At 34.8% G+C, this 16,098-nt stretch overlaps 1 protein-coding gene across 1 annotated transcript in view; it reads right to left on the bottom strand.

Moving 5' to 3' along the window:
• LOC144443724 (small ribosomal subunit protein mS29-like) overlaps positions 1-16,098 on the bottom strand; it is a 39,549-nt gene that overhangs the window by 10,965 nt on the left and 12,486 nt on the right. Inside the window, exons 4-5 of the mRNA XM_078133267.1 lie at positions 11,675-11,776; positions 6,654-6,855 (exon numbers count right to left, since the gene is read on the bottom strand). Of these exons, the coding sequence (XP_077989393.1) occupies positions 6,654-6,855; positions 11,675-11,776 (304 nt within the window). The remainder of the gene's footprint in view (positions 1-6,653; positions 6,856-11,674; positions 11,777-16,098) is intronic.

Here is a 16,098-nt window from a genome sequence, read left to right as displayed (position 1 = left end):
TTGCGTCATTATCAAATAAATGTGTGTTTCAGTTGATTGATTTCTACTTTTGTACAAAACATGAACATCATCACATTTTCCGTTGGGTTCCAAAAAAATAATTTGAACTATTATGACATATTTAGTGTTTCCGCTACAGTCGGTAAAATATACCTGAGTTTAATACTAAACCATTTTATCAGAGTTCCCTACCTGTGTTTTTGTTAAGGGTGGTACAGAGGTAAAATACACTAGAACTCCTCATTCACTATACCAAGGTTTCTCATCAGAATTATGGCTTACAGAAGCAATGAAGATGCCTTGGTATTTCATTCATGCAACACTATGTTTTTACACACACTCAGATACAACTTCAAATGCAAGAAACAATTTTTAGAGTCCTGCACACAGTGGGATGTTTAAGGAGACAAGTAAATATGTTGATTATCAGTTTGAAAGTAAATAATTGAAGCCATTAAAATCATCAATTCCATGAGTAATTTTTTCACTAGAAGCCTGTCTCTATTGCATAGTTAAAGAATAGATTGCTTATTACTTTGCAATGTGATTGGCTCCTGCTGTGCGTCTGGTATCTCTGTTATTGTTATTCTAGAGTTGAATTGTGTCTATCTTTGTGTTAAACACATTGTGGCCATGGTGAAACACCAAGGCAACTTTATTTCTCCTGTAATTTAAGGGAATCTATGCTAGCTTTAATAATGCCTTCATGTTACCTGGGTCCCAAACCTCTGCAAAAAACACCAATAGTTATGCAAATAATCTCATTACTATTCATACAAAATGCAAATGACATCATTAATATTCAAACCCCCAAACAGTGTGTACAAAAAGTAGGAAATGAGCAAAATTAGAAGAAAAAAACCAGAAAAATTAGAATGGCTGATTTAAAATATTAAAGTCACCAAGCTTAACCAATTCCCAGAAATTGAAAATGTTATTTATCATGAAAGTTATTGGAAAATGTCGAGAAAAAAATTGAGATTGAGTAAAGTTGTTATTAACAATAATACCAAGTGTTATTATTTCCTGATTTAAAAGATACATTTAATGAAATATTCATCAAACAGTATGGTACATAAATATAAAACATATAAAATGTTTCCGAACATGTGACATGTACCAAACGTGTAATAAATAAAACGATTTCTAATTACACAAATCATAAAAAATTCAACAACCATAAGACAAGATAGCCTGTACGACAGAAGAAATGACTGAAGTGAATCCGCAGTCCTAGATATTAAAACGGAAATGAAAAAAACGATTAATCTGTGTGTGATGGCATACAGCGTGAAGTGTTATTAATCATAGACAGTTGTCATCCAATCTATAAAAACTCATTTGGAATCTAATTCCGGAGTCTGTTCTTGTACACTTACTTAACCTTGTTGTAATACAAAGGTTGGTAGTTGTTGATTTGGACTCTACTGTCTATTATCTTGTGTAGATAGGAGACTAAATTAATATCCAACTAGGTGTGAATTTCCTTTATATTGGAGTGTCGTTCTATAGAGTGATGACAAATTGAGGGCACTGTAGGGTAATGTATGTAATAAATGCCCGGTTATACCATATGCTATATCCATATAGCTTTTATATTGTGTACTTCTAAAGTGCAGTGACATCACAGTTTTGTGGTGTCCAAAGATCCCAGCATGAATTTAAGACTGTGTGCTGATCTGATCTGTTGCCATGGTGACATCATAGTTTTGTGGTGTGTAAAGATCCCAGCATGAATTTAAGACTGTGTGCTGATCTGATCTGTTGCCATGGTGATATCACAGTTTTGTGGTGTCTGAAGATCCCAGCATGAATTTAAGACCATGCTGATCTGATCTGTTGCCATGGTGACGTCACAGTTTTGTGGTGTCTAAAGATCCCAGCATATGAATTTAAGACTGCATGCTGATCTGATCTGTTGCCATAGTGATATCACAGTTTTGTGGTGTCTTTAGATCCCAGCATATGAATTTAACTTATATGTGTGCTGATCTGATCTGTTGTCATGGTGACATCAGTTTTGTAGTGGCTGTAGAGCCCAGCATGAATTTAAGACTAAATGCTGATCTGATCTGTTACATGGTGACATTACTGATCTGTGGTATCTGAAGATTCCAGTATTTAAATTTATGACTGCATGCCAATCTGATCTATTGTCATGGTGACATCACAGTTTTGTGGTGTCTGTATATACTGGCATGAATTATGATTGTGTACCAATCTGATGTGTTGCCATAGTAACAATTCTGATCTTTGGTGTCTATTGCTCCAGTGTTCCAATCTAACCTATTGCCATAGTGACAAGTATAGTGTTCTGATCTGATCTATGCCATGGTGACATCATAGTTTTGTGGTGTATGTTGATCTCAGCATGTGTGCCAGATCAGATCTGTTGCTATAGTGACAAGTCACTGATTTTATCTGAAGTAACAATGTTTTTATTCAGTCTTTCTGACTATCAAACCTGCACTGGCTACAACTCGGACATTTTTTTTCATCGAACAATCAACGATATATCTGCTAAAATTGTTCAATTACAAAATAAGACATTGTACCTGTTACTTAGTGGTTAGTTTTATCCATAGGTAGTTAGTGACAGATTTAAAATTTTTTAGCTAAAGTTTGGTTTTGAATTCATATCTATATTAGTTTGACTTGCTTCAATATCCATATATGGCAATGCCTCAATATCCATATATGGCAATGCTCATTAAATATTCAAAATCAATGCACAAGCTAGGTCATACAGTTTCAGTCAGCGGGAAAGCTTGGTATTGAATCAAGCTCCAGGTTAGTTTGATTTGCCTCAATACCTATATATGGTAGTGCTCATTAAATATTCAATATCAAGGCACGATCTAAGTCATACAGTTTTAGTCACAGCGATTACCACATATTATTTCATGGCATGCTTCGTGAATGATTACGTTTTGTGTTCAAATTTAACATGTTCTGGTCGATGGAGGAATTGATTTTAGGGGGTGTGCCGTAAAAAAACAAATTAATTACGTTTTTGTACCATTTTATCTGTACAGTTACACCCATAGACGATTCAATACACTTCATGGTGTACAATATTGAGTAGTCATTTTATCTAACAAAATAGTGTAAAACCAGATGTAAACTGAAAATTTTAGTTTATCTACATTAGGCTGTATTGAGACCTAACAGAATTATCATATTATGTATATTAATGTGTGTACAAAATTATGTGAGATTTGAAACTTGTATTCTATAGATATTGCCCAATTACCGATAATCATTGCCGGATTGTGCAATTTGAATCATCAAAATTATAACAAATGTATCAACAAGCTTTTTGGGAACATGTGTGCTTTGTTATCATCAATATATAGACCTAATTATACATGATATTTGAAGTTTGCTTCCTGAAGATACTGCCCAATTACCAAAAATCATTATTTATCCAAATGCATCATTAATATTCATAGGCTCTTTACCAAAACCTAATCAGTTCTCAGCATTAGCTCATAGAATCTCTATACCACATTTCATTTCAAACAAGCCTGGGTTTTTTGAGATATTGATGATACAGACAGACAGACAGACAGACAGACAAACAGACAGAGGGTATCTCTTAAGCTCCCCTTTGGGAGCTAAAACAGGTCCAGTTGCAGCTAGTTCAGCTAATGGTCTTATGTTGAGGAACACTGATATATGCCTTTGGGTCTTTCTCTCTCAAATAAACTAAGAAATCTACAGAAAAAAATCACTGTATAAAAAAGAAAATACATGTCAGGTCATGACAGGCATATTACTCAGCAACTGACAACTATTTAACTTATTCCTTTTTATCTCTATTAATAATTCTGATTTCTGAGCCAAACAATTTGAAATGTCACAAAGTTACACTTGTCAATCAGAATGATTGACAAGACTGTCAAACACAACAGAATGTGTAGAACACAATCTTTTGATCTGTTGCCACGGTAACAAGTAACTGTATATTTCATGAATAACTGACAAATCCAAGTTATCATGCGTGATAGTGGATTTCAGATAAGCATGACTTATGACCAGAAACGTGTCACTTTCACAAACTATCCTGTCAATTTCAAACAGAAAAAATGTTTAGATTATTACACTTTCAAGGATTTAATTTTCAATTTGATTTCATACTGTGTTCGTTTTACTATTGAAGACATTTATATATAATATACCAAACTCGATAATGTCATCAATAGAAATCTCAAGTAGCTCTACATACGTAAGATTCTAAGGAAATCATTTGTAGTTATGATGTAACTTATTTCATTTCCTGTACATTTTTTATCTGGATATTATATCCACTGTCAATTAATAAGCGATACGTGCCTGGCAGCATGACAGTTCAAGGTAAAAAGGCATTTTCTCTGATGTTATTCATTGAAATTAGCAGAAAAGATACGTAGATGAAATTTAAGTCAAATTAATACTAACATTTCTATGGATTTACGGTAATAATATAATGTTTTGTGTTCTTCTAATTTGTTATGGCAAAACAATTTTTTGACAAACTTGGCTTCTTAGTCATTTAACGAAACTGACTCAATAGAACATATGACATGTTTTTTTTGAATGACAAACCATAGAAGTTGATATAATTATGTCATCATCATTAGTACAGGAAGGAACAAACCTTAGATAAACTGGAAAATACGTATGTATGATTTGAGTGAGACATGTGACTACAGTAGATGTTTGCTTTATGTCAGCCATATCAACTATAACCTACACTGCTAGTACGTTATCAAATCACCATGGCAACTATTAAAAGTTTTGCAGGATTAAAGGGGAATACCAGAGTAGGACACAAACAGCATTTTCATAAACTTTTTGTTCTAGAGTCGTTTCATTATTTTACTTATATTATACATGACTGCTGCGAAAAACAGGATTGAAACTTGTTCCTTATTCATTTTTCAGTGTACATCCTCGCCATGGATACGTGTTGCATCATGGGAGTCAGCAGACATATCTATGTAATCACAGAACATAACTATTCTGCACAGAAGTGTGTATTACCTTTAAAAATAAACAACCATGTATGTATGTTTTGAATTGTATACATGTAGAACATGAGTATCATTATTTATACATATATACACATAGATTATAACACTGTGGGCTGGTATTATTGTATTATTTAAACAGAAAATACTCAATTGATTGTCTGGTTGTCCTACATTGGTATATTATAGCAGTCGAACTACACTTTCAAACATTTAAAACCGCCATATTATTTATCTCAAACTCAGGAGGACAAGGCACCCTATGTCACTTCTATTTCAATAACCTAAATGAAAAACTGTGTGTCTGCAGGATTTGTTTCACCCCTTAACTACTAGGAACTGGAAAAATCTCTTGTGTCTCAAAATGTAAAAAAATATTTGTGTAAAAAATGATCATTTTCAGAGTAAAATTTTGTTACTGACTGATCAATGAGAAATATTTCTCTGACTTCAATCCAAAATAAAGTCAACATCTGCCAAAAAGTTGCAAAAAAGTAAGAAATTTGTTCAAATAATTTTGGAGTGAAGTGCACATGTTGGTGTATACCAAAAACTTGCAAAAAAGAAAAAAAGAAATTTGGTGGGAAAAACTTTGGTACTGATGATGTTGTATTTGACAGTCATGTGACACATCTGTTGTTCATCTGTGTTTTAGTCATGGGAGAAATTTGTTAAAAATACTTTTTAGATAAAAATGTTACAAAAAAGTAGGAAATTTTGTTCAAAATATTTTGGCGGGAAAAATTAAATGCAGACGATATCATACCAGGGGTAGGACTAACCTGAAACAGGACTGTGTCTAGGCCAACATCTGTCTGTACGACATATGTGTTGCTAAATTAATACCAAAGAGTGTTTATTTAAGGCATTAATGCTGGTTGGCCTGTAAACTTTCATGGTACGTATCAAGTTATATTTGTGAGTTCTCATCTATTTTAATATGTTACCCTGTCATACAAGAGGGCTATGTCAATAACAAATACATCATTCATACTGTAACATTTCCTTGATAGGTGCTACTAGTACTATAGTGTTATGAATTGCCACTCAATAACCAAGTTCACACTAGTTTTTTTTTTTGCTAAGTTTTGTGTACCTCACACTTCTGAATTTCAGCCCTTTTGCGATGTTGTAAATAGGTAAAATCTACATGAGTTCCAAAATTACTTCATTACGATTCCCGAACAAAATCAAGGTATGATGTATTAACGTGAAACTACAGTTTTACCTTCTGCACTTTCTGCCTTTCTGTTACCAGTACAGTGTGCCCAAACCTTAGCAAAAACAGGCCTTTTAATAACTCCTGACCTTTGAACCCTTTCCAATGCTGGCCATTTCATCACACATGTACTGGTACATTCATTGGGTGTGTTAAAGGAAACAAAATGTTTTGTTCTCATGGTGTCTGGAGCCACATCCTCTAAAATCCTAAACTTATTAAACAACACTCTGATATCTACTTAAAATTTGCATATTGATAATCTACCATCTGGTAAATGCACCACACATCTTGCTTTTAAGCATATGTCAATGACAATAATTTTACATACGGATAACCTACCACCTGGTACAAGTATCACTTACCCATCCTATATTTGTATTGGCAAATATAAATACAAAATTTACATATGGATAACCTACCACTTGGTACATGCACCACTACCCATCCTTCTGTCTGACAATAGTGTATAACATGAGCCAAAGTTAGAGTTTTTCCTGATCCTCGTTTACCATACAGTACATATCTGACAGGCGGATTCTCAAAATTAGTCTCTTTTAGGGTTTGGAAAATTTCTAGAGCTGGTTTCCGCACCATGATGCTTGCTTCATTAAATGTTTTTATCTGCAAGTAAAAATAATCAAAGTGTTTTTTAGATTTCATACTTTATTTCAATTCTCCATGACTGAATGAATGATGTGAAAGTCTAATAATAACAAGAATGAAAGCATACAATAGTTGATTTCTGATCCCATGATGCATTGCATGAGATGATGTTGCTTGATTTCTGATCCCATGATGCATTGCACGAGATGACATTGCTTAAGTTGTTACATTTTGGCTTGTTTTGTCTTTCACAACATTTGAAATTACATTTTCATCGTGAAAAGACACTGAAAAGAAATGTTGGTCTCTGTAATGTGAATGGTTTTATTGAACAAAGACTAAACGCCATCAATGATAGGCAAGGATTTTACTTGTAAACCCTGGGTGGTCAGGTGACAACCATCACCTGAGTAGTATGTGCAAATCTCTTATTACGTACAGAATACATGGCATTGTATGGGGAGATGTGATGCATTGTGTAACCAGCCATATACAATATTAGAGCATGGTGGCAATGTAACCAGCTATGTACAGTATTAGAGCATGGTAACAGTGTCACCAGCTATGTATGGTATTAGAACATGGTGGAAGTGTCACCAAATAAACAAGTAAACAGTTTGTTGGTATTATAGTTTGGGTCCTGGGGGAGGAACCAGTGGCAAACTCTGGTAGCGGTGTGTGGCCAGTGCTGGAAACCCCAGGCCATATTTTAGACCCACTTTGACCAAAAATCAATAAATCATTTTAGACCATTACAGGTTTTTAAAAGATGAAATTTTAGACCTAAATAAATTTTCTTCACGAGGCAACATTTTGGGGTAATTAATGGCAGTTATGATTTGGTAAAGGACAATGGACCACATTTTAGACCAAGCAAAATAAAAAATAATGCAAAGTGGACTCCATTTTAGACTCTTCAGCTCACAAAAAACAGACGCCATTTTTGACCAAAGGACTAGAAAATGCACCCCAAACGCCCTTTGGGGTGCATTTTCTAGTATATACATATACATATACTCAAATAAGGGGAGTAGGTTTGGGTGTTGAAGCCATGAGGTACGTTAAACAGAACCTTGCTTTTCTTCTTACCCTAAGGGTAGTTTCAGTTTTATACACCTGTTACAGTAAACCAGACCTAGGTATGCAGGGAAAGCCCAGGTGATTATCAATCATTGTGACTGTATCATTGTCTGAGTCTGTCATTTGATGTATACACTACACATCATGATAACCTTTTTTTGACTTTATAGCACCAAATATCAAATATGTGAAGAAAATAAAAAAAATTGATTACTCTTTGTACACAGTATACCAATAGTTTAATACTGCTATTTCTGAAGTATGTTATGATTGATGGCACATAGACTCTGTGATGGCTCCGTGTCGTGGTATATGTTATCAACTTTGTAAAACAAACAAAATATGATTGTACCAGTTATAACAGCATGTCACAACATGGTGACACAAGTCATTACATACAAAAGGTATTTAGTTGTATTGTAAAACAAGACAATAGTGACATGATGTACAACTCTTTACTTGTGACAGTACCTAGTATATATCTATAGATAGTATATCCAGTAGTTAATCATTTTGACAGCTGAATAAAACATACCAGAAAAGAACAGAGGCTATTTATAGTGGATGATACAAATTAGCTTACATTAGCCTAGGGGGTCTTTGGAACTCCCTAGTTTTAAAGGGAAGGGATACTTTTTGAATTCACTATGCAATAAAAACTTGAATGTTCACACAGAAGCATGACAATTGAATATAGAAGCATGACAGTTGGATGTACAAGCATGACATATTGAGATAGATAGATCACAGAGAAACATGACAGTTGAATATAGAAGGGTGACATGACAGAGAAGCGTGGCATGGATATAGAAGCATGACAGTTGGATGTAGAAGCATGACACATTGAGATACTTTAGATAGACCATAGAGAAATATGACAGGTCAATATAGAAGGGTGACATGACAGAAGCATGATGTGGATGTAGAAGGGCAACAGGTACATACTAGAAGGATGAAAGATTTGTCTAGTATCTAGTCATATGGAGAGTTTGACTGTCTCCCATCATGACTAGGATTTCCCATAACAGTCATGTATTCAAACATAAACTTAGTTTACGATATGTTGCAGCAATATTTAACCCACCACAGATATGAATATGTCCATCATGAAATCTATACCAATGTGATGGCTACTCCTGTCTATCCACCACCACAGATATGTCTATGGCCATCATGAAATCTATACCAATGTGATGGCTACTCCTGTCTATCCACCACCACAGATATGTCTATGGCCATCATGAAATCTATACCAATGTGATGGCTACTCCTGTCTATCCACCACCACAGATATGCCTATGTCTATCATGAAATCTATCTATCTATCTATTGGCTACTCCTGTCTATCCACCACCACAAATATGTCTATGTCTATCATGAAATCTATCCCTTTCTGATTGGCTACTCCTGTCTATCCACCACCACAAATATGTCTATGTCTATCATGAAATCTATCTATCTATCTATTGGCTACTCCTGTCTATCCACCACCACAAATATGTCTATGTCTATCATGAAATCTACCCATTTCTGATTGGCTACTCCTGTCTACAGCGATGGTTCATTGATATTCATACTGTCCATTTAATATGATTAGATTTCTGAGTTGGTTCTACTCACATGGTGATTTCTCTATTGACATCATCTCTCAGTGTGTAAATGGAAAATACCCAATAAGAATTTGTACCATCTTTTTGTTCGTAGTAGTAGTAATTTTATTTAAAGTAAAAAAGTTAGGGAATGCTAGTCATGATGGGAGATCATAGTCAAAATACCCACATGACTAGATACTAGGCCATGATAGATAGATAGTAGTAGTAGTAGTCCGAGTCACATTTTATCTAATTTTTTAGAAATGTCTCTATTCAATTTTATTGCTGCTCCTAACATACTTAGTGAGTGCCTGATACAAAAGGGATGCAATAAATAAAATAAAATAAAATAAATAAATAAATAAACATACATACAGACAGACAGACAGACAGACAGACAGACAGACAGACAGACAGAGAAAAAGACATACGAAAACAGACAGACGTCAGCATCAAATACATCAATACAACAAAATTTGTGCTTACAGTGTAAAAACCCCCAATTGAAATATGTTCTATAAAAGTGGTGAATAACAGCCTGTGAGGATTATTGTTATTGACACCTTGTTCATGCCCAATTAATAATCCCAAGTGGCAAGATCTGCCATCCTGTCAATGAGCCAATTTTTTGTTGAGATGGCAATCAAAAGCTTATAGACGTCAATTAAATATCAATGTCAAATCTCACTTTGATATCAATTATTCTATTTTTGTAGCTTGTCAAACTAAATATCCTCTTGTTCTCATTTCTATGACCCTTCATAACTGGACTGCGTTATTATTCCATAGGGGTCGAAGTTGCAAGAGGGAGGGGATATCATGTACGACAGGTTGTATAAAACTTCAATACATGTTGCGGTTTTGATTACATCCCTTTCAAAAACAGGTAAAATTAACCATTCTTTATTTATTTTCATTGTCAGGCATCGTGACATCTTTGTGGTTGTGATAATTTTTAATTTTTTTAATTTTTTGTACCATTTTCGAAATACACTTCTCTCTAAATAACACACAAAAAAAGTCGGGGGTCAAAAGAGTAAAACTAGGTCAGCTTGGATAACCAGAACCATAACAAATTTTTTGTTTTCTTCTTTAGGAATTATTACCCTCTGTACTATTGAATATACATACAAATGCATGCACACACAAAATTCTACAGATTTCCATACAGATTTGACTGGGTTATATCGTGCGCTTGCTATCACGTCGTTGAGGAGCCGACAAGCATTTCCCATGTCAATCCACCACGTATCCTCGAGTTTCATCAATGCATAGTACCTGATGGCACCATGTGAGTAATTGCGCCTGACTGCGAAAGGCATTATTTCTAAGAAAGACACCCCCCCCCCATGCTTATGAGTACGACACGGCTGAGTGACACAGCCAACCATCAAAAGTCAGAGTCTACTTGCTATATGTGTAGTTGTTCTCTATGATCTCTTGCTCTCTCCAGTTGGCAGGGCTCAAAATTAACAGTAGTTCCATGCCCACAGACTACTAATTTTTGTCATGGGCAGTGTTTTATTTAAGGGCGGTAAGTAGGTAAAATCTACAGGGGTTCCCACATCATTTTACCGGGGTTTCCCACCAAAATTATGATACATTGCATGGGAAGCACTACCAGTTTTACCTCTTTCCCCCTTTCTGTTACCGGGGTTCCCAAACCTTAGCAAAAACACTGATGGGGCTACCATAATTTGCAGCTGGTAGCCCACTCAGGCTACCACTGATTATGTGATGAAGATGGAAGATTTATGGTCATGAAAATATTTTAATAACACATATATTTCCAATAGAGGAAATCTGTTTTCAGTTCAGGAATATGGGACTACAGGTCACAATCCTTGGGCTACCAATTTCTGGAATTGATAGCCTACTAGGACTACCAAAGAAAAAAAGTTAATTTCAAGTCCTGTTTGGAGATGATTGTAACGTGTACAGGGACTAGACTGCATGTCTGTAGAACACTCAACCAATGGAGCACATGTATGTTATACCAGTGCTTTCATTTGTATCAAATCTTGTGTATTTTATGCATCTTTAAATAAATTTATGAATAAAAATTAGCATCTGCATGCATCTCGATAGCACAGTCATGTATAAAAAGTCTTTTGAAAGGAATCCGTTCAAAAATATGTAACAAAATAACACATTAACAGACTTACTTGATTTGTGAATCTCTTGGTGAAACCAACAGGGAACAATTTTGGCAGTTCATTTTTGGGAAGATTATAAAACTGGCCATGATGCTGACTGGAGTGATTTACCTGGAAAAAACAACAACAATATGTATTCTCAGAAAAGTAATCATTTTTGAAATCAAGATATGAATTCTTGTCATTTATTTCTGTTGGTTTATTGTTGTTTCTAGCACATCATTGAGTTCAGTTAGCCATGAAAACGGTTGCCATGGATTTCAGTTGTGGTATTCACTTGTGTTTAATAGTAACATTTGAAGAAGTACAATCATTCTTTACAAATATGAACAAAATTTTTATTTAAAGTTATAGTGAAAATGAAATGTTTGGCTTTTTTGTAAGCTGTTTTCTATTTTTTGATTAGAAATGTACTTCTTGAGTTATTTGCATGGCAATGGTACCGGTAAAATATTACTTGCTCAGCTGCTAAGTCTGAAAATATCGGATTGGAATCTGTTGACATTGGTCCCACGATTTACATTTGTACACTAAAATAGGGAGTCTTTGTGTGCTTAGTCTCATGTTTCTATTGTACAGGGATGATCTGTTGTCGGGCATAAGACATTAACATAAACTGAGGACTCCCTAGTTTGCTGGTACAATGAAAAGTGACATATAATTGCGAGACATCGCTTATTTATTTCCTCAATTGTTCAGGTGTTTTGGAAATATTACTTTGTTTGCATATCAGTGGGTACATTGTATTGTTGAATGCAATGAACACCATTTTCAGACTTTATATGGATTGAAAAAAAACATAAAAACTTTTTCCGAGAATGATGATGAGGCACGATAACTTTAAAGGAATCTGTATTTGGCTATAATGCATATAAGATATGTCTTGCACATGAAGTATTAAAAATTGTACAAAGCACAGGATGATGTATTTTCTATAACTGAACACACTTTGGGAACTAATTCCCCTCAGTATCAAAGTTGCTCATATTCACCTGCCCCTTTAACTAACAGACCACCATTTTTACTGAAAATATTCATTCTTCAACTTTGTTATTGTGTTACATACTGACATTATAAAGCCATCACATGTATCTGCTTATAAGCTGCCATGTATAATACTTTATAATTACAACAACTGAAAATGTCAATCATAAAAAAAAAATGACAAACGACACCACAGCTGTTTGTATATCAAATACTTATGACTATAGGACTAGATACAAAAAAATTAGATTGAAATTAAAGATACATTGTAATTATTAAACAAACCAAAAATATCTGTAATACGAAACTATTAACTATAGCGTAGCTGTGTATAAAGTACACCTGTAAGAGACGATATCAAAATGGTTGGTAAATAACGGGAACTCCTCCTGCATTGTAATTACCTCATGTGTAATGGACATTTTTCATGTGAAATGAACAATTTTAGAACTGGGAGTATGTAGCAGTTAGGAGTAACGAGGCAATTAAGGAGGTCATTAGGATAGAAGATTGTGTCAGTGCTGCAAATAAAACGTGATAAATTGTTGTCATTGGAATCATTTCCTTGTGCTACCAATACAGACTGATTCATTTACGATGTTGAAACATTTATTACACGATAAAGGTAGAGACAAGCCCACCCCCACCCCCCCCCCCCCCGAGAGTCTAATTTACAGTGTTTATTTCACTCTTGCAGGACTATTAGATTTTGATATCAAATGTAATGAGACATTTTAGGCATTTCAAACTAGAATCAGAAATATCACTGACATATTAAAAATATAGTTACATTGACAATATTAAAATACATGTATATTGACATACAGGATTAAAATACTTATACCATGCATAATCCATAAGCCATAAATATGGAATTTATACCCAGATTGTTCTATGCCATGACATCGCATATCTATGTCATGACAATGCGTGTCTATGTCACTGGTTCTGCTATGGGTAATAGATCAAATCAACAATAACAAGCATAGAATATTCAGTCTAAATGTTATTTTATGAAAATCATGTTATTTTTTACAATACTGTAATAATGCAAATAGATTGTACTGATCAGTTTGCTTTCATCTCTGCATAATGTAACGGATCTCTTTGCCTTCTCATAGTTCATGGATGGATGGATGGATGGATGGATGGATGGATGGTTAAGTGAATGAAAGGGTGGGTGGATTAATGGATGGATGGATGGATGGTTAAGTGGATGAAAAGGTGGGTGGGTGGGTGGATTAATGGATGGATGGATGGATGGTTAAGTGGATGAAAGGGTGGGTGGGTGGGTGGATTAATGGATGGATGGATGGATGGATGGATGGATGGATGGTTGAGTGGATGAAAAGGTGGGTGGGTGGGTGGATTAATGGATGGATGGATGGATAGATGGATGGTTGAGTGGATGAAAGGGTGGGTAGATTAATGGATGGTTGAGTGGGTGGGTGGGTGGGTGGATTAATGGGAGGGGGGATTGATAGATGGATGGATGGTTGAGTGGATGAAAGGGTGGGTAGATTAATGGATGGTTGAGTGGGTGAAAGGGTGGGTGAGTGGGTGGGTAGATTAATGGGAGGGGGGATGGATAGTTCGATAGATAGATGGACAAGAAGATACAAGGACATGTCAGATGGATGGATAATGGATTGACAGACTGCAGTTAACCAAATTTTACCCCCTAGGCTGTGAAATAACAAGACTTGATAAACACATGACATTAGTACTAATCTGTTGATCAAAGGTCAGTCACTAGTTGACAATACCTGACTAGACATCATTCACATCAAGTAAAAACAAAAACAACAAACTGGAACAAAAAATAACAAAAAAAGCTTTACAAAATCCATTTACAGATCATTAGTCCTGCATGAGTTAATTCAATGGGCTGTAAGCTTATGAATATTTATATCCTACTTGTAGACTGGCAATGAAAGAAGAAATACCAGAGGCAATTATTTAGAGAGACGTGCCTAATTGGTATCCGTCCTACCTTAAAACAAAATCAATTGTTATTATTTATGAAGGAGGTGTTCCAGGCTGAACTGAACAAAACATGTCTGGACGGCACCAAAACTATTTAGAAAAGCAAAAAGAGAAAAATAATTCTGATCACAGACTGTCTAATTTGTAGATCCGATAAGTTGCTTACAACATCACGACACTAGGTATTACGCAAGAGATATTTAGTTCCGCCGACCAGGTATTGATTTGCCTCAGCTCAAGAGAGTAAAACATCCTCCAGTGAATGTAGAAGTGTCATCAATATTTATAAGAATAACAGTTAGGTTGTTAAGGCTCAAAGACTTGGCAAAGAGTAATTAGGAGTAGTCAATGAAGGACATTGCAATGGTTGTACCGCTATTGATGTAATCACTAAAACACTTCAATTAGTTTTGTTGGCTATCAGACTGTTTTTTTATCACTTTCCTTTTCAGTGAATAGCCAGCCTTGCGGACTTGCAAGTCGTTACCATCAAATGGCCTTGGATTCATATGCTGTCACTGGTAGTAAATGTTTAATTGATCAATAATAGGGATGGAGATCGTCCTTTGTCAATCTTTAGTAGATCTTTGTTTCTGGAGTTCATTATTATCAGACGGTTGAATGAAATCACAGTGTTAGTACATGCAAGTAAATTGAGGTGACTACAGTCTCTTTTGACAACTGAGTGACAAAATGTTTCACTTTTTACAAACTTTTTGTTAAATTTCAGGCCTGGATCATGTATCAAGGTGATTTTAATTTCTGGTGCTCACTATTATCACATGATTAACTAAAATCACAGTATTAATACATGTAAATAATTTAGTAATTTGAGGTGACTAGTCTTTTTCGACAACTCAGAATAACGAAATGTTTAACTTTTTCAATCTTTTTGTAAAATTTCCATTTCATTTTGGCCCTGGATCATGTACACTGTCTCAAACAATGGTACTTTGTATGATAATCATTCTTTTTTGGTGCTTAGTATTATTTATACATGCAACTGGTTGACAGAAATCACAGTGTGAATACATGCATGCAAAGTAATTTATTAATTCTATACTTGACATCTCAAAATGACCAAAAGTCTGACTCTTCACAAAATCTTTGTACAATTCCTTTTTTTTACTTGGAGCTTGTAAACTGACTTTAAAAAAACAATGTCAGAATGCAAAAGATAGAAATAATTGTTTCTTTAAGACATATACTGACAATGATTTTGAAGCAGATCAGTCATTGCAGTAAGTTGATACTTTTTCACATTACATTGTAATCACTTGTTGAGTGTGATTTTGTTCAATAACAGAGAAACCCTCCACAAGGGATTTCGTCAAAGATGGCGGTAATTCTCGGTACCTGCAATAACATAATACCTCGTGCTAGAGAGTCAAAACAAAACAAGAAGGTTGACTAATTTTCACGCATGCCTATACTATAGTAATGCATGTGAAGCGCTTGGAACG

This window comes from Glandiceps talaboti, chromosome 12 (genome assembly GCF_964340395.1).
Source record: "Glandiceps talaboti chromosome 12, keGlaTala1.1, whole genome shotgun sequence".
NCBI lineage: Eukaryota > Metazoa > Hemichordata > Enteropneusta > Spengelidae > Glandiceps > Glandiceps talaboti.
The sequence above is the reverse complement of the archived record's forward strand: the minus strand, read 5'-3'. Positions and strand labels throughout refer to the sequence as shown.